This window comes from Trachypithecus francoisi, unplaced genomic scaffold (assembly GCF_009764315.1).
Source record: "Trachypithecus francoisi isolate TF-2019V2 unplaced genomic scaffold, Tfra_2.0 Lachesis_group1, whole genome shotgun sequence".
NCBI lineage: Eukaryota > Metazoa > Chordata > Mammalia > Primates > Cercopithecidae > Trachypithecus > Trachypithecus francoisi.
Window position 1 is genome coordinate 80,432,522 of NW_022681454.1, and position 18,467 is coordinate 80,450,988.

The 18,467-nt window shown below is 40.4% G+C and overlaps 1 protein-coding gene across 2 annotated transcripts in view; it reads left to right on the plus strand.

Annotated features, from left to right (window-relative positions):
- The window catches only part of SCFD2 (sec1 family domain containing 2), a 562,438-nt gene that overhangs the window by 509,027 nt on the left and 34,944 nt on the right, over positions 1-18,467 (plus strand). For both annotated transcript variants that reach the window (XM_033214691.1, XM_033214692.1), the window contains 2 exons: positions 4,855-5,000; positions 18,254-18,388. In XM_033214691.1, coding sequence (XP_033070582.1) covers positions 4,855-5,000; positions 18,254-18,388 — 281 coding nt within the window. The remainder of the gene's footprint in view (positions 1-4,854; positions 5,001-18,253; positions 18,389-18,467) is intronic.

Consider the following 18,467-nt stretch of genomic DNA (forward strand, 5'->3'; position numbering starts at 1 on the left):
GCACTATTCACAATAGCAAAGACTTGGAATCAACCCAAATGTCCATCAGTGACAGACTGGATTAAGAAAATGTGGCACATATACACCATGGAATACTATGCAGCCATAAAAAAGGATGAGTTCGTGTCCTTTGTAGGGACATGGATGTAGCTCGAAACCATCATTCTCAACAAACTACCGCAAGAACAGAAAACCAAACACTGTATGTTCTCACTCATAGGTGGGAATTGAACAATGAGATCACTTGGACACAGGAAGGGGAGCATCACACACCGGGGCCTATTGTGGGGAGGGGGGAGTGGGGAGGGATAGTATTCAGAGATATACCTAATGTAAATGACGAGTTAATGGGTGCAACACACAACATGGCACATGTATACATATGTAACAAACCTTCCCGTTGGGCACATGTACCCTAGAACTTAAAGTATAATAATAATAATTTTAAAAAAAGAAAGCAAAATATAGTCTTTGACAGGACAAACTTTGGAGTTAGACTGCAAGAGTTTGAATCTTAGTTTTACCACATACTGACTGAGTTTGTGTTACTTAACTTCTCTGTGGCTCAGTTTCTCCATCTGCAAAATGAGGATGATAATAGTACCTAGCACATTACGTGTCTGTGGAGATTAAATGAGCTAATATGTATAAACTTCTTAGAATAGTTTCTAGCATAGTATGAGCAACTGGTGCTTATATACTACCATTATCACAGAAAATAATTCATCTCATTTAACAGCTTTTGTACCCACATTCCATCTTATCTATCAATTCAGCATATATTTGGAATGAGCTGCATTCACAGATGAGATCTGAAATTGTGGGAGGCAGCATACATGGAGAAGTTCAGGTCTGCAATCAGGGATATTTGAACCCTGGCTCTGTTGGGAATAGTGATGTGATCTTGTATAAGTCATTTATCCTGACTGATCCATATTTCTAAAGGGTGTGTGTATGTAACTTTCATTATAGGGTTTTGAAAAATAAATGTAAATCCCTCTTTTGGTGAAGATTGATGTGATTATGAAAAATGCTTAAAGGCTGATAAAAATGAGTCACCTTTGGCTCAGTATCATATAACATATATGTTATATCATAAAACATATATATCATAGAACTTTGAGGATGATAAACAAATTGGAGAGGGTTAATGATTTGGACAGAAATTGCCCATGTACAGTTGGCTTGAAAAATAGACATAATTTACTATTTTTCAGTAAGGTTGACTCTATTTGTGAATTTAAGACTTTACATTTTCCTTCCAGCAGTTTCTTTAAGTCTTATTTTTCTGTTGGGTTCATTTGAGTTCAATTTATCAGTAGTAACCTGTAAACACTTCTGTCAGACAACCTGCTCCACAGTTGATCTAAATCTGTGCAATTACACAGCCTATGATTAATTAATGTCAATGTATAATCCAAAATTTTCATGTATAATCTAGAATTTTAAGTAAATGCTGTATAATCTAGTAGATGATTCTATTCCACCTAGCCTAATGAATGAATATCATACTTCTCATATTCCAAAAAATTGCAATAGACCATATGGAAAATGGATGACTCTTTCTGTTCTATAGAAAATGAATTACTTTAAATAAAAAAATTAATCTATTTAGCTGGATTGACTTTTAGAGAAACTGAAAAACTTTGCATGATATTAGAACTAGTAGCGTTTTTTTCTTCTTGTTTTTGTGCCTTTTTAGATTTGAAAAAGTAGTACATAGTACGCAACTCCTAGATATAATTGATTCAGTTTCTCACATCTTAAAGGGCTGAGCCTAGGGATTGAAGGAAAGAAGCCACATGTTGAGTGAGAAGCCATAACCTCCCAAGGTTTCTTCTGACTGGTGATTGCCTAAAGCACAAGCTAGTGCATTTCAACTGAAGTGTGATGCCAACAGCAAGTACGGTGTGGTATCCATCAATGCTCTGTACCTGTAGCTCTAAACTTGCCTTGGTTATGAAGTCTTTAAGAATCAAGAGGGAATTATAGACATGCTCCCCATAAAACTACACATTTTCTTCTTTCCTCAAAGCTTGGCATAGAATTCCAGGAGGCTCCCATGAACTTCCTGCATCCCTTCATTCTCCCCTTTCCCCCTAGTCCCCTGCAGTCTATGAATCCCATGTGTGTAGGGTCCACTGACGTGAGGAGGCATCCTCTCACTGAGCTTGACCACACTTTCATTTATTTATTTATTTATTTATTTGAGATTCAGTCTCGCTGTGGTCACCCAGGCTGGAGTGCTGTGGCACGATCTCAGCTCACTGCAACGTCCACCTCCCGGGCTCAAGCAATTCTCATTCCTCAGCCTCCCAAGTAGCTGGGATTATATGTGGCCTGCCACTATGCCCAGCTAATTTCTGTATTTTTTGTAGAGACAGGGTTTCACTGTGTTGGCCAGGCTCGTCTTGAACTCCTGACCTCAAGTGATCCACCCGCCCCGGCCTTCCAAAGTGCTGGGATTACGAGTGTGAGCCACCACGTACAGCCTGATTTTTTTTAATGGCAATGGGTTGGACATTTCTGAAAACCAGGAGATGAAGACTAATCAGAGGCCTTTGCCCATCCTTTAAGAGTTATTACATACAATGTCACATAGTAACTGAGAGTACAAGCTCAGCTTCTCACATGCCACCTCACTGTGTCTGATGCAGCTGGATTCTTTTGGATGCTTCTATGTATGTTAGATTCATTCCATTTTAGTTTAAGCTTGTTTCAATCTACCTCTACTCCCTAAAAACTGTTTCTCTTATTATCAAAATCAACACATGTGTCCTCACTTTACATCTACTAGGATAGCTATAATTAAGAAGATAGCTAATAATAACCATTGGTTAGGTTGTAGAGAAATTGAAACCCTCTTACACTGCTGGTGGGAATGTAAAACAGTGCAATCATTTTGGAAAACAGCCTAGCACTTCCTCAAAAGGTTAAACACAAAGTTACCATATGACCAGCTATTCTACTCCTAGGTATATACCCAAGAGAAATGAAAATGTATGTCCACACAAAAACATGTACATGTAAAACTAGCAGCATTACTCATGATAACCAAAAGGCAAAAACAACCCAAATATCCATTAACCAATGAGTCGATATATAAAATATGCTATTTCCATATTCCATATACATGAATATCCTATATACAGTGAAATATTAGTAGGCAATAAGAAATGAAGTACTAATGTTACAACTTGGATGAACTCTGAAAACATTATGGTAAGTGAAAGAAGACAGTCACAAAAGACTACATATTCTGTCATTCTATTTGTATGAAATGTCCAAAATAGGTAAATCCATAGAGACAAAGCACATTAGGGATTGCCAGGGGCTGGAGAGGGGAGAAATTGGGGGTGACTGCTAACAGTTATGGGGTTTCTTGTTGGGGTGACACAGTGTTCTAAAATTGTGGTGGTGATGGTGGTTGTTAAACTCTGTGAATGTACTAAAAGCTTTGAATTATACACTTTAAATGGGTAACTGTATAGTATATGAATTATATCTCAATAAAGCCACTACTAAAAAAATAAAGCCAGACCTGTCTTCAAATCACTAGTGTCTTGAGACAAGGATTTGGGTGTGAATACTGAATTTGGAAAGATATCCCAAAGCACAGTCAGGAGGTAGGGAAGTGAGATGGGGGAGGAAGGAAAGCCACTAATGGGGGTATTAATCGGTGAGTTGATGTTGTGGGCAGTGGGGGCTCCATCTTTCTGGGGCCCCTCAGAAAGGCTGTGCAGACCACAACTCAGAATTACTCCTCCACAGGAAAAGAAAATGGGATTATTTCTATGAGTGTGGACTCCCCAGCACTCCCAGCCTGCCCCATATACAAGCCAAACATGCTCCTACATCAGACAAGAAGAGTCAGAGGCAGAGAGAGACAGACAGACAGACTGCCTGACATGCAGGTACTGAGGTAGGAAGCAGTCAGAATAGACGGAAACTTGACCACTCCTGCAGGGGACACACAGGGTGACCAAGCGAGTATGGGCAGGGCCTTGTCAGTCCTTCACACACCTGCTTTCAGGGGTGTTATTTAACCTGCACCTCAGTCCCCTTATTCTTAAAATGGAGAAGACAATAGTTCCTGCCACATACGGATGATGTGACGATTAATGAGTTAATGTAGCTGATGTATTTGGGAAAGGTAAGAAGACATATTTTTAATATTTTCCTATTTTTTTAACTTATCCATGATCGTGTCTCTTCTGAATGAGCTTCTAACAAAGCAGAGAATACGTTCTTCTAAGTTTGAAAAAGAAACAGAAGGTTGCAGAAAACCGTCTTCTTGTTAAGTCCCCCTGCGTTTGATCAGCTTTGAATGGCTGCCGTCTGAAATGTGCCACGCGCTTTGTTAACACATTAGACAGATGCCCATTGCAGTGAGTTCTGTCCCTGGAGCAACACTGTGATCTTCCTCATTCTTGCTGTCCTGCTTTATGGGAACTGTTGGTGGGATTCAAGCAAGCGAGTTTGATCATAACAGTCTCTTGTACTTTCCTTTGCATCTCCTCATATTTTCCCAAAGTTGTGTTCCGAGGATTATGGGCCCTGGGAGCTTGCTTTCTGTGAAATGTCTGCAGTCTAGGGATGGAAGCCAGTGGCTGCAATCCCAGGGAATTTTGAGTTCCACTCCCGTCAAAGGCATTTATACTCAGTTTGCTTCATTGCTCGTGGACGATTGCAACAGGCCAGTTGGTAAACAGCCAGGGGAAAATGGGGTAAATAATAATAATAATAATAATGAAAAAAAATAAAATCTTCCAACTACGTTACATCAGGCTCAAGCTATCATGATGAAAACTTAAAGATTTACTCACTCAAGAAAATATCTCTGGATTTTTTCAGACTGGGACTCTTCAATTAACCTGACATTTCACAAATCCAAAATTTCTGTGGATAAACTCTTTACTTCACTTCGGGATATTGCTGGAGCTCGGAGTCTCATGAAACAGTTTAAGTCTGTATATGTTCCTGGAAATCATACCCACCAGGCAAGTATATACGCTTTAAAGTAACCTTCTAATCTGTTATACTTCTAGGATTCAGAGACTATAACTACAAGAAAAGACTCCCTTTTAACCTCCCTAAAATCAAAGGTTTGTTCCAGATAAACTCCAAGTTCTCTTTTAGTTCAGAGTTTTGGGTCTCATGGAATCTGAAAGCCTCTCAATTCATTTGTGTCCCAGGCTTGATATGGTGGGATGAGCACTGAGTTGGGAGTCAGCCACGGCTTTCTAACTGTGGGTCTGTCGTAGACTGATTCTATAGCCTTCTGCAAGTCCCTTCTCTCCTCTGGGACCTAGTGACTACAAGTAACAAATGAGGGGCTGGCCTTAGAGGATTCCCAATTTTCTGGATCTAACCAGTCCATAAATATTTTGAACAAGTAGAATAATGAAAAGCACCTAATAATGTTACAACAAGGGAAAAAGTTTGTGATGAAAACGTGTGTTATTTAAAATTCCTCCACTGCTTTCAAAGGAGCGCAGGAGGACCTGAAAAGAATGTTTTTTGAACATTGAGTAAGAAGATGTTATCAAGATTAAGGGGTAATTGCTGTGTAAAAACTCAGAGGGGGAAAGTACATAGAAGATCCAAAGGGAAGCTTAAGCAATAAGGAAAGGTTAGAGCCATTGAGGCTAGGGAGTCTTTGTTGAACAAGGTGATAGAACTAAGGTTCCTGGTGGTCAAAGATGAGCTCTCAGAGAAGAACAAATGTTTCTGATGGAAAAGATGACTATTTTATATAAATAGATATCCATCCATGTATTTTATATAAATAAATAAGATGAAATCTTATTTATTTCTCCATAATACCTTTAGTAAAATCAACTTTATTCGTTAAGGCTTTTTGGAGAGCTGAATGTGCTGTTAGTGAGGAGGAGTTCAGCTTCAGGGTGCCGACTCTTTAAGGGAGACTTGAGCTAATGTTACCCACTGCAGCCTAGCACAATCCAGATTCTTCCTCCAGTATCATGTATTTGTTTGGGAGCTGATACCTGAAGAGCACTTCTACATTGGATTTTTATTTTGATTGCCAAAAGTTATGCCAGGGAGGCATTATTATTCCAAGATCCAGGAAGGCCAAGTAACGTGCCACAGGCATGCAGATGGCCAGGGGCAGATGCCAGATCTTTGCTGCCAGCCCAAAATCTCCTCCCCGACTATAATATGGTTCTCATGGAGATTCTAGAAGTGTTGATTGATGGTGCTGATGGTCATCTGAAGTCACCTACCATGATACTGAGGACCTTAGAAACTGTCACTCTGCTTAGAAACATAAAGATTTTCACACTTTACTCAAAGATCTGAGAATGCCACGGCCACAAAATACAGATAAAATCACTCCAATAATCATATGTAGTTTTGTCATTTTAAAAAATCAGCGATCTTAAATACTATAATGTGGCCTAGTTCCAAAAGACATGCTAGAACTAGTGATATATGATGCATTGAGACCAAAAATGTCAAGAAGCAAGTGGCTGGTGTAGTTGGCAAAGAGAAAATAAACCACTAAATGAATGAGGTCTTTTCCATTTTATGTCATCCGGGTGACTGATTTGGCCAACTTCACGTAAACATGGATTAGCTCTGTATCTTCGCACGATAAGGACAATGATGAGTTTCTTAGACCTCATCTCCTTGCTGCCAACACTGCCGTGTCTCCAGGCCTCAAAACCCTGTCCTGCGGCAGTGGCCTTTGGAAAATGGAGTTTCCCTTTGTTGCACATGTCCCCCCTTACAAGAGTCAATAATGCCAGCACCCTCCCAACAATCCTAAGCATCAGTGAGTGGGAAGTGAGGTGGAGGTAGGGTAATGTGTGTACATTGGGGGGGACTGCATAAGTAATGATACAGACACATGGTGAAATGCTGTTCCACCATTACAACGAATGGAATAGACCTAGATACGCTGAGCAGGGTGTGTGTTTGAATCCTTGGCCCAGGGTCCACTTCTTGGGGAACTCAAACTGAAACAGAGCTCAAACTGAAACAAAATGATCAATTGGGTGGCAGTGGGGGGACATGTAAGTCATTCTGTAAAGCATTATTCTATTTTTATAAAAATAGAATAAAATAAATATTTCATAGGTATATATATTTAATGTCTTTAAAATTTAGGAAAAATTTATAATGGTTACCTTGTGGTGGATGTGTAGGGTTGGATGGGTAAGGAGAAACACTGATTTCTTGCTTTATTTTTACATATTCTATATACATGACATTTTTTAATGGGGCTATGGGTAATTTTTACCTCTTTGGGTTTTTCAGTGTTTTTCAAATTTAGAATATTTTTAAACTACAGATGTAAGCCTTGTGAGAACAGGGATTTTTATGGGTTTTGTTCACTGCCATATCCCCAGTACCTAGAGTGGCATCTGTCACATAGTGGATGCTTAATAAATATTTGTTAGGTACATCTTAAGTACAATATATATATATATATCTTTATTACAGATCAGGGGATTTATTGGGACACAAAATATGCATACATAGGAAAGTACAAGTGTCCAGATTAGACTCAGAGTCCAGCTGTGTATCCGGTTTTTAAAAAATAGTCCTTGGCTGAACAATCTTCTGTTTATCCCGTCTCCCAATTTGGTCCTCAGCCCTGTGGCTCCAGAAGAAATCTGTACTTTCTACCCAACTCCATGCTATCTCCAGACAGAATCTGATTGAGATGTCCTGGGCTCCCCGGTCACATGGGAGAGCACTAGCTGACCTGGCCCTGGGTTCCTGTTCGAGGTCTGACCTATGCTGCACATTAGGCTCTAGGCCTTGGGCCCCCACTGGCCCCACCTTCCCTCCCAGTGGCCCTCACTCCTGCTGTGATGCACGTGCACTAGTCTCAGAGCCACTCCTGTTTCCCTTGCTAGGACTAGAGGTACCCCTTATTTTAATCTTTATCCATTACCCCTTTAGGAAAATGTGTCAATCACAGTTCAGATGCACAAAACAGACACCATCTAGTCATTTTAAGGAGAAGGTGTCCCAATTGTGTTACATTGAGCGTATAAAGTCTCTAGAGGGGTCAGAGGAGTGGGATCTGTACTAGACCTCCAGAAATAAATCCCAGAACATCACCACAGGCCTGGCCCTCCCGGGCATCCAGGACCTTTTCACAGCCTGGAGAGTGAGGGCAATGGGGATCAAGAGGCAACCACAGAAGCTCTTGCCTTAAGGAACATGTCACCAAGACTGGAGACAGCGCCTGTCTTTGATCACGATGGTATCTGCACGGGCTAGCTCAGTGCTTGCCACCTGGTAGGTGAGTAGATGGATGGCTAGATGGATCCTAGACTGTACATGCTATCTAGAATGGCATTTCTTACATTTTTAATTCTTAGTGAGAGGGAACTTAGCACAGAGGGTAACAGAACAGATTTTCAAGCCAGAGCATCGGGGTTCACAGCCCAGCTGTCCCCTCTGCTAACTGTGTGACCTTAGGCAAGCGACTTCACTTCTCTGTGCCTGGTTCCTACTCTCTAAGAAGGAGCTAATAATAGTAGCTCTCTCATAAAAATGCTCTAACGATTTGGTGAATTAATACATGCAAAACTCTTAGAACACGCTGAGTGCAGTGGTTCACACCTGTAATCCCAGCTACTGGGGAGGCTGAGGTGAAAGAATAACTTGAGGCTAGGAGTTCAAGACTAGCCTGGGAAACACAGCAAGACTCTATCTCTAAAAAATTCTTAAATTTTAAAAAATTAGCTGGGTGTGGTGGCAGGCACCTGTAATCCCAGCTACTAGGGAGGCTAGGGCAAAAGGATCACTTAAGCCCAGGAGTTCTAGGCTGCAGTGAGCTATTATTGTGCTACTGTACTCTAGCCTGGGCAAGAGTGATACCCCTTCTCAAAAACAAAAAAGAAAAAACTTCTTAGCATAGTATCTGACATCCAGACAGAACTATGTAAGTATTTGCTATCATAGCCATTGTCACAGTAAAGAACAAAAGAGGCGTTTTCTTCATCCTCTTTTGCAACATTTTAGCTTTTCCTTTGTTAGGACATGGGCTACACAGAAAGGGTGTCTTTCAAAAGCTGAGTGTCCTGTTAGCTGCTGTGGGGCAGAAGGTTTATTGCTAATACCCATTTATTTTAAAAGGTTGGGTTTGTTTGGTCGCTTATGTTGACTGGAAACCTAAGCCCCCAACTGTGCCTGTACAGAAAGTCTTTTTTTTCTCTTTGAGACGGAGTCTTACTCTGTCGCCCAGGCTGGAGTGCAGAGGCGCGATCTCAACTGACTGCAACCTCAGCTTCCCAGGTTCAAGCAATTCTCATGCCTCAGCCTCCCAAGTAGCTGGGACTACAGGTGTGTGCCATCATGCCCGGCAAAAATTTGTGTGTGTGTGTGTGTGTGTGTGTGTGTGTTTAGTAGAGACAGGGTTTCACCATGTTGGCCAGGCTGGTCTTGAACTCCTGACCTCAGGTGATCTACCCACCTCGGCCTCCCAAAGTGCTGGGATTACAGGCATGAGCCACTGTGCCTGGCCACAGAAAGTCTTCTTGCCCTTCCGTTTCTTACTGCAAATGCTCAGTTTAATGAAAGGTTTAATCTCCCCACTAAATGCCACAGTGGGTGATGTGATGCCATTCCTCAGCTGCAACACCAGGAGGGTATTAGGCAGATGTCTCAGGGCAGGGAGCTTATACGGGGCTTTCAGACAAAATACTGTATGGCTTTCACATGGCTTACCTTGCCATGCATCTCGAAGAGCAGGGCTGAGCTGCAGAAAACCTTCCACAGACGCATACTGTACTTTATGCCTCCAGCATGTTGAACAAGAGCATTTCGAACAGCAGCGCCTAAGAAGGCTTGATTAATCTTGTGCCCAGTGAAATATGGCTCTCTGAACAGGCTTTAGGCCTGGCCTCTTTTGTCAGCAATCCCCAGCCCTGGCCTCCAACTGTTCTTTTCCAAGTGCTAAGTTCTGTTCCTCCTCCTGATTCTTTCTAACAGGCCTGCTAGCATCCTTTCTGAAGGAATCAGCATGAGATAGGACTAAACTGAGGGCCAGGAAACTTGGCTCTGTCCTGAGTCTACTTCTAATTGGCTGTGTGAACTCAGGCAAACGTGTTAATGTGTTTGGGCTTCGCCTTCCTCATATTGAGTTGAAGGGGCTATACTCAAATTTTTAAAAACGAATTTGCTCCTGGATTGAAGCATGGGTGGGTGGATGGATGGATGGATGGATGGATGAATAGACAGACAAATGAACTATTTTAAAATCGACAAATACATTGTTTGCTTTAAGAAGATGAAAGGAGAAAAAACAGTCATCGTATAGCAAAAAATAAAAATAAATGAGCCATGGATTAGTCAAAGCCATGAGCAATTTCGAACAGATATTTTCTGTGCTGTCTTGAGTTGAAACAAAATGAATACCCTCCCAGTAAGCCTGGTTTTTCTGAGAGGCTGGTTGTTTAGAGTCAATTTTGCAGAAAAGGGAGAAGCAAGCATCTTCACTAGCAGAACTGAGGAGTCCCCAGCTACGCCAACAGCAACGAGCAAAAACAAGGTCAGCAGCCCCAGCTGATAGAGATGTGACTGTGGCTACAACTGGGTTTTCTTGGAAACGGCTATCCTAGGTCATTTTTAAGGTGCACCAAATTCAAGATGTTGTAGTTACACTCCTTTCTCAAGATTGTATCTGACTTATTATATATTATGTCAAGAACTGCTGCTATACTCACTGCTTTTCCTCAAGAGCTAACATTTAAGTCAACAAAAGAATCTTCCAGACTCACCACACAGTATGTTCACCCCAAAAGAGTAACCAGAGACGTTGACACAAGTATTTTAGTTATCGTATTTTACTTAAATGTGATATTTTTTGAAGATTCATTTTTTGAAACTTCAACTATTCCATGTGTATCAGCCATCGGGGGTCTCTTTACGATCTACCAAGCTGTCGGGCCGGCCTCGGGAGGCCCTCACACAGGGCCATGGTATGACCTTCATGGGCCCCGTTCTTTGTAAAAATAAAAAAATAGTAAAAAGTATCTGGTACAGTTGCATGGCTGTAAAAATAAATACATTAATATTACATATCAAAACATCACTTTCACCTTAAAGTATTTTTTCTTCTGATTAAAAAAAATGCATTTTCATGGGCCCTCAAAAGGAATGTGGGCCCAAGGCACTATATGTTTGTATCTAACAAATAAGTCAGCTCTGTGGTCGTGGCTCCCACTTGACACAAGTGTGCCCGAGACGGGAACGTAGCTCCCCATCAGGGGAGCTTCAGGCATTTTTCTTCCTTGGAGTCATCCTTATGACCATCCATGAAGCTTGAAGCAGTCCACACAGCTACTGAGGAGTTACTTGGACTGGTTTCAAGGTGACAGCTCGGGAGTGAGAGAGCTAGATTCACATGGGATGAATACACAAGTCCCCTGACTTAAAATCCTCATATCCTATAGGAGCTAATTTCTCTGTAAGAACTACACAGACATAGCTTCCAGCACTCTTCCAAGGGGCATGTCCAATTATTATTCAAGAGTCATTATACTCAGAGAAGCCTAAAGCTCTGGCTTTCTATCAGATATTTATAGTTCTTCCAGCTTAATGCAATTTACCAACCAGGGATCATTTTTGTCATAAGCAATCTTGCCTGGCTGCATAGTTTGACATTCTTCCTTTATCAGGTTTCCAGGGAAACAGAGATAAAAAGTTAACCAAAGGTTAAATTCTTATGTAGAAGGGAAAAGTGTTTGATAATCTATTACCTACAACCTGCAGCTTGCCAGTTGTTAAAGAAATATTTACACTAATGTTCCAATCAAAACTTAACAGGGTGTCTATGGCAGAGACCATGCTGTGTATTCCCAAAACTCCATTGCCTTTTATTCTGGGGCAAACAGACTACTTTTTCCAGGTTCCCTTGTAGAATTGTGACTAGTTATGGCCAATGAACTGTGGTGGAAGTGATACATATCACTTTAGGACTGGACCCATAAAATCTCTGGAAATCCTTCATATTCTCTCTCTCATTCATCATCTGCTGATAAGAGGCAAAGTCTTCAGTGTAGGATTCGAATGCTCTAAGAAATGGTGTAGCACAGTGGTGCCCAACCTTTTTGTCACCAGGGACCTGTTTCGTGGAAGGCACCAGGCGGTGCAGGGTGGGGAGTTGTGGTTTCAGGATGATTCAAGCACATTGCTTTTATTCTGCACTTTATTTCTATTATTACATTGTGACATATAATGAAATAATTATATAACTCACCATAATATAGAATCAGTGGGAGAGGTTAGCTTGTTTTTCTGAAACTAGACAGTCCCGTCTATGGGTGATGGGAGTCAGAGACAGTGACAGGCCATCAGACGTTGGATTTTCATAAGGAGCATGCAACCTAGAACCCTCGCATGCGCAGTTCACAGTAGGGTTTGTGCTCCTAGGAGAATCTAGTGCCATCACTGACATGACAGGAGGCAGAACTCAGATGGTAATTTAAGTGATGGGAAGTAGCTGTAAATACTGATGAAGCTTCGCTCATTCACCCACTGCTCACCTCCTGCTGTGTGGCCCAGTTCCTAACAGGCCACGAACCAGTAGCTGTCCATGGCCTGGGGTTGGCGACTCCTGGTGTAGCAGGAACCTGGGTCTCTGAATGATTGGGCAGGGCCACACTGGATGTAATATAAGCAATAAATCAATGACCAGCCCACACTGGATGTGATATAAGCAATAAATCAATGACCAGCAAGAAAAGGAAAGAACAAATTTTTCTGAGTTTTTCATGCCTCTCCCAATCTCCCAAAAAGGTGAACTGGCAGAGAGTGTTTGATCAGGAAAACTAAATTACTATGGTTTACCCTCTTAATATGGGGACAAACTATATGGCTAATCCCTCCTCTGGCCCTTCCTAGCACGTGAGAGAATCTTTGAGTACGGCACCAGAGAAACCACATCTGTCTCCATTATCACCACCTTCTACAGGGTCCTTTGCTGAGAAGTGAGTCATTCCTGGCTGAGTAGAAAATTTCGTGGAAGTCAGAGGGTTCCCATCTAAGAAATCATTGCCAAGCAGTTCATTCTAACCAGATTTCAGTGACATGATTTAGAGCACAAAATGGTCCAAACTAAGTGGCTGAGAGACAGAAACCAAAGGTTCTCCTCATTAAAAACTTAACTGGAAATTTTTTTCGTTAAGAAGGCACAAGTACTGTTTCGTGCCTGAGAAAGTCTTTACCAAATTGTGCTCTCTGAATACACAATGTTATCCAGTTGTTCTGTACTTAGTTCTTTCAGTAGAAAATTTAGAGGGTTTTTCCCCCACATATTCCCATTCAAGTAGGAAAATCTATCAACTTCTCTATAAATTAATATTTACATCATTTACTATGCTTTTGGTTACAATTAAAAATAGGCAAAGAAAAAAGTTCTAAAAAGCTGAAACAAGATAGGTAATTTTTTTCTGCCTTTCTAGCCCCTGATTCTTGCCCCTCTCCTTTTTTCCCATTTTATGTCTTTTTTTTAAAATCTTAATGCTTTTAGGTAAAATATTAAACCAGAGTGTCCCTCTCATCCTCTATGGCATTGTTTTAATGGAATAAATACATTTTAGAATAAATTTTTACAATGTTCATTATCTCATCTTTTCTGTTAATATCTGTACCTGTTTTTGTCAGTGTTCAAGATTTGTTGTGTTTTGTTTTGTTTGTAGACTTAATCAGCTTCTCTTACTATTATAGCATTATGCTATAATAGTATATTATAGCATATACAATCAGTATTACAAACAATACTGATTGTATGCAAACAATCTGATTGTTTACTAAATAAAATGCCACTTTTACCTTGAAAAAAAAAAATGAAAGGTAATTTATGAAATCCTGACTTAAAAGTCTAGAGGAGGGGTAGCTTCAAGTGGTGAGAGGCCATTGCCAGGGTAATGGTGGCAGGAATTGCAAATAAACAGGAGAAGCAAGTCCCTGCCTGTTCTTCCTGCGCTCCAGTCTCCCTCTAGTGCCTCCTATCAGCAGAGTCTAACAGACCTAGCTGTCAAAGCACAAAAGGGATTTTCAGAATCTCAGCCCAGCATCACAGAACTGAGTCTAGAAGAGAGGGTTTGGAGTTGAGAGACAATAGCTTAATAACGACCACATTTTCATAGAAAATGTTATTTCAAAATTATTGTTATATGAAAAGATAATGAGAGAGAAGGCAACCAAAAAAATGTAAGAAATGAATATCAGAGAGGTAGGTCAGGCAATTAATTAATAAAAGCATTTATGTTCTTTTTCTGGATTATGTGATGTGTTTGCTGTTACTTTTCTGTATTTTAAATCATAGTTTCCTTTCGTCTGCTAAATAAATGTTCACCTACATCCCTTAAAAAATAAAAAACAAAAGATTTTCAACATTCCCAATGTAGCACAGAGCAATCGCAAAGTCTCAAGAATGAAGAGGTTAAGAAAACAGCACTTCTGAATCTCTGCTCACTACCCCCAAGGAGAACCCAGCTCAGTGGGCATTTTTCTCCTGGATGTTTCATTCCCCAAAATTTAGTCAAAAGTGGAGCAAGGGAAAGAGAGAGAGTGATCCTAGTGTCTCTACTTTCCCCAATCCCTCCATAACTCCTGCCTTCCCCTGTCTCCCAGTCTACACTGGGGTCACAGAACCCCTGAGAACAAATCCTATCACCCCAGGTACACTGTGCCTTGCACAGAGGAGGTACAGAGTATAGTGTTTTTGCTTAATTACAGAGCCACCTTTGTGCTGTGTATGATCTCTTTTTCAGAATCACTACTCTTCCTTTTTGTACAGTACATCTTATGGAGAATAACAATCTTTTTTATTTTTTTGTAGGTTAAGGGTTGCAGTTCTCATGCTGCTAATAAAGACATTCCCAAGACTGGGTAATTTATAAAGAAAAGAGGTTTAATTGACTCACAGTTCCACAGGGCTGGGGAGGCCTCAGGAAACTTGCAATCATGGCAGAAGGGGAAGCAAACATGCTCTTCTTCACAGCAGCATCAAGGAGAAGTACTGAGCAAAAGGGGGAAAAGCCCCTTGTAAAACCATCGGATCTGATAAGAACTCTCCCACTATCAAGAGAACAGCATAAGTGTAACTGCCCCCATGACTAAACCACCTCCCACTAGGTCCCTCCTGCTACATGTGGGGATTATGGGAGCTATCATTCAAAATGAGATTTGGGTAGGGACACAGCCAAACCATATCAGGGGTATATTTTCTTCTCTCTTAAATGTGACAGCCAATGTGTATTTCTCTGTGATTCTGCTTAAAGTTATTTTATATAATGAGTTTTAATAGATTAATAAAATAAATAACTATAAGCTTCTGGAAGGAGGAAATGTCCTTTCATATCTTTATATTCCCTTCATGCTTTCTATCAGAATTTCATTCAGTTACAAGTAACAGAGATCTGAAAAATAGTGGCTTAAACATACAAGGTTTTATGGTGACATGTAAAGTAGGCACTAATTTAGCCTGTCCATGTTATGGTGATAGTGACTCCATAAATCATCCCTTACCAAGTTTTCTCTAGCTCTTTGCTTCACCATCTCTAACGAATGCCCTGTCTTCCAAGATGGCTGCTGGAGCTCCAGGCTTCACTTCTACATTCTAGCCAGCAGAGCAGAGGAAAGGAGAAAAGCATATCCTTCCATTTTAAAAAAGGAGACTTTTGAAATTCTTACATTACCCTGTTTGCCCAGACCTTTATTACGTGGCTATACTCAGCTGTAAGGAAGGCTGGAGAATGTAGTCTTTTAGCCAGCTGGTAGTGTGCATGGCTAAAGATTGAAGTCTATTACCAAGGAAGAATCTATTATTATTTGATGATAGTGCTGATAAGGTATCAGATTATTGACCAAACAACTTCTTGTGGAGGAGCTTTAAAGAGATTAAAGTTTAAGAGAGTCAATGTCCAGAAAGGCTAAGGTGATAGAAGACGATTCAAAACAATTTACTCAGGGAAGAGTATTTGCAGGATTCAGAGGCCACTCCATGGCCCCTTTTTTACATTTAAAATAGTAATTATTAAATTTTCTTATGATTCTGGAAGTGGACTTCTTAATTTTGGAAAATTTGGGAAAATAAAATAAATGTCTCCTACTTCCTGAACTTAGAGATAACCCTAAATAACATTTTGGTGTGCTTTACCTCAATCTCTTTTTCATGCATAAGAATTTATTAATTTTTAAGAATTGAAATGAGATCATTCTTGCTGTCTGTAGTGGTGTTTTAAACTGTGCTGTAAATAAATGAACAATACAATGAAAAGTCTTCCTGTCACCTTTCTCCCTTGCTTGTTGTGCCACCCCATAATCGTTGCTGCTGATAGTTACTATGCTTCACACCAGAGTTTAGTTTTGCATATTTCAGCAAATATAAACTTCCATATTCCCCCTGCCACTTTTTACACAGATTCTAGCCCATCATACACAGTGTTCCTCACCTTGCTTTTTTCATTCACACACTATTCTGTGCCTTGTTTCTGCCACACAAGCACAGAGCTTTCCTCTTCTCTTTCATGGCATTTCTCCCTGTGGATGCACCCCATTTATTAAACAGCTCCCTACTGATGGCGCTTGGGTGGTTTCTAATCTTGGTACTACAAACAATAAACAGCTTTTTTGGATCTCATTTGCATATATGAGCATATGCAAAGAATAAATGACTAGGAGTATGATTGCTATGTCAAATGCATCTGTGATATTAATAGGTATTATCAACTTGCTCACTGCATTGATTGTAACAATTAACCCTCCCACCAGCAATGTATTAGAGGGCCTGTGACCCCATGGCCTCATCAAAAGAGTGTATTTTCAAACTTTTGGAGTTTTGATAGTGTGATTTAAAAAAAAAATCCATCTTGGCATAGCTTTAGTTGCAATTTCTTTATGAGCAAGGTGGATCCATAGTTTTCAAAATATTCCTGTCTGACCAGTGTTTCTGTTCATTGCCTTGCCCTTCGTGATCATTTAACTATGAGCTCTCTGGACAAACAATGCTCTGTTTGACTAATAAACATAAAAGAATTGGTATCCCCAAGTGAGAAGATGCTAGTTTTCCCTGCATCTTATCCCTGGGAAAGATGCCAGCTCTATTCCTGCTGAATGGTTATGATTTTGATGGTTTATACCTTGCTTTATTTCTAAGCTATTTTAAATAAGAAAATTGGAAAGGGAAAATCTGAGTAAAAAAAAGTGACTGGAAGAAAAGCAATATGAAGCCAGGAATGAGGTCAGTACACTAAATATTCTAGACAGTTGCTACAGACAAGTCACATATTTGGCCAATCAAAGAGAGAAAGAGGTTAATACAGGATATGCCTCAACTGTGCCCTGTTAGAAACTGGCTTTACTGAAGCTATAATAGATCAGAGAGTGCATTGAGAGAAGATATTCCTTCCTCCTTTGCCCTTCATGCCCCAGACTTCGTGCCGTATCTGACTGGAGGATTGGGAGGAAGGTGGTGCACCAAGTGGGAAAAGAAAACAGGAAGAACTTGGTAACAAGAACTAAGAAAAGAGGTGGAGAAAAACAGCTCAGAAAGTGCCGGGTCAATAAGGCAGCTGGCTCCCAATATAACCTAAACGTGGATGGGTTATTCAGGTCACAGAAAAGGAAGGCATTTAGCAGCAATTATCAAACTGTAGAAGTTGTTGCAAACTAACATCTCCCTAATTCCATTGAAATTCTTATGATACCATGTAGTCTGCTTTCTGACCTTTGTCAGATTCCTTTATGTCATCTTAGCTTCTTTTCCTGGCCAAGTCATACTTGGGAGTTGAGCTGTGTGGAAGGAAGAGGGATTGCTTTAAGCTTGGTTATTGACAGCACATTGTAAGTAACATTGGAGTTCCTAGCAGAAGAGAGCATAATTCTAAGAATATTCAGGAAAAACTGGAGACCATCTTCATGTCTGTATCAAATGACCGTAGTTTGTTTCTCAGTATACTTCACGCATAAAATTGTCACTTTAAATAGAAAAATTAGTCATAGTATGATTGTAGCTCTGATAAGATATATTTGCTTGTAGAAGAGAGCATGAGAAGCAGAAAAGCATGCCAAAGCATTGGGTGAAAGTTTATTTTAAAACCCAATGTTGTCATATTGTCTTTTCTCTGACACACACACACACACACATCATAGCCATTGCTCAGTATCAAAATCAACTTGCTTTGCTTTCTTCATTGCAGATAAAGCTGTACTCTCTGCAGACAAACCAAACAATCCCTTTACTCACAGTATGTTTTCTTTCCAGGCATCTTATAAACCATTGTTGAAGCAAGTTGTGGAGGAAATACTTCATCCCGAGAGGCCAGATTCCATTGATATTGAACACATGTCTTCAGGCCTCACTGATCTCCTTAAAACTGGATTTAGCATGTTCATGAAGGTAAAGTAACCATGAAGATGTAATCCTGAATGTAGAAATGTTCTCTTTGCTGGGCGCTGGCACCCTGTTAACCCTAGCC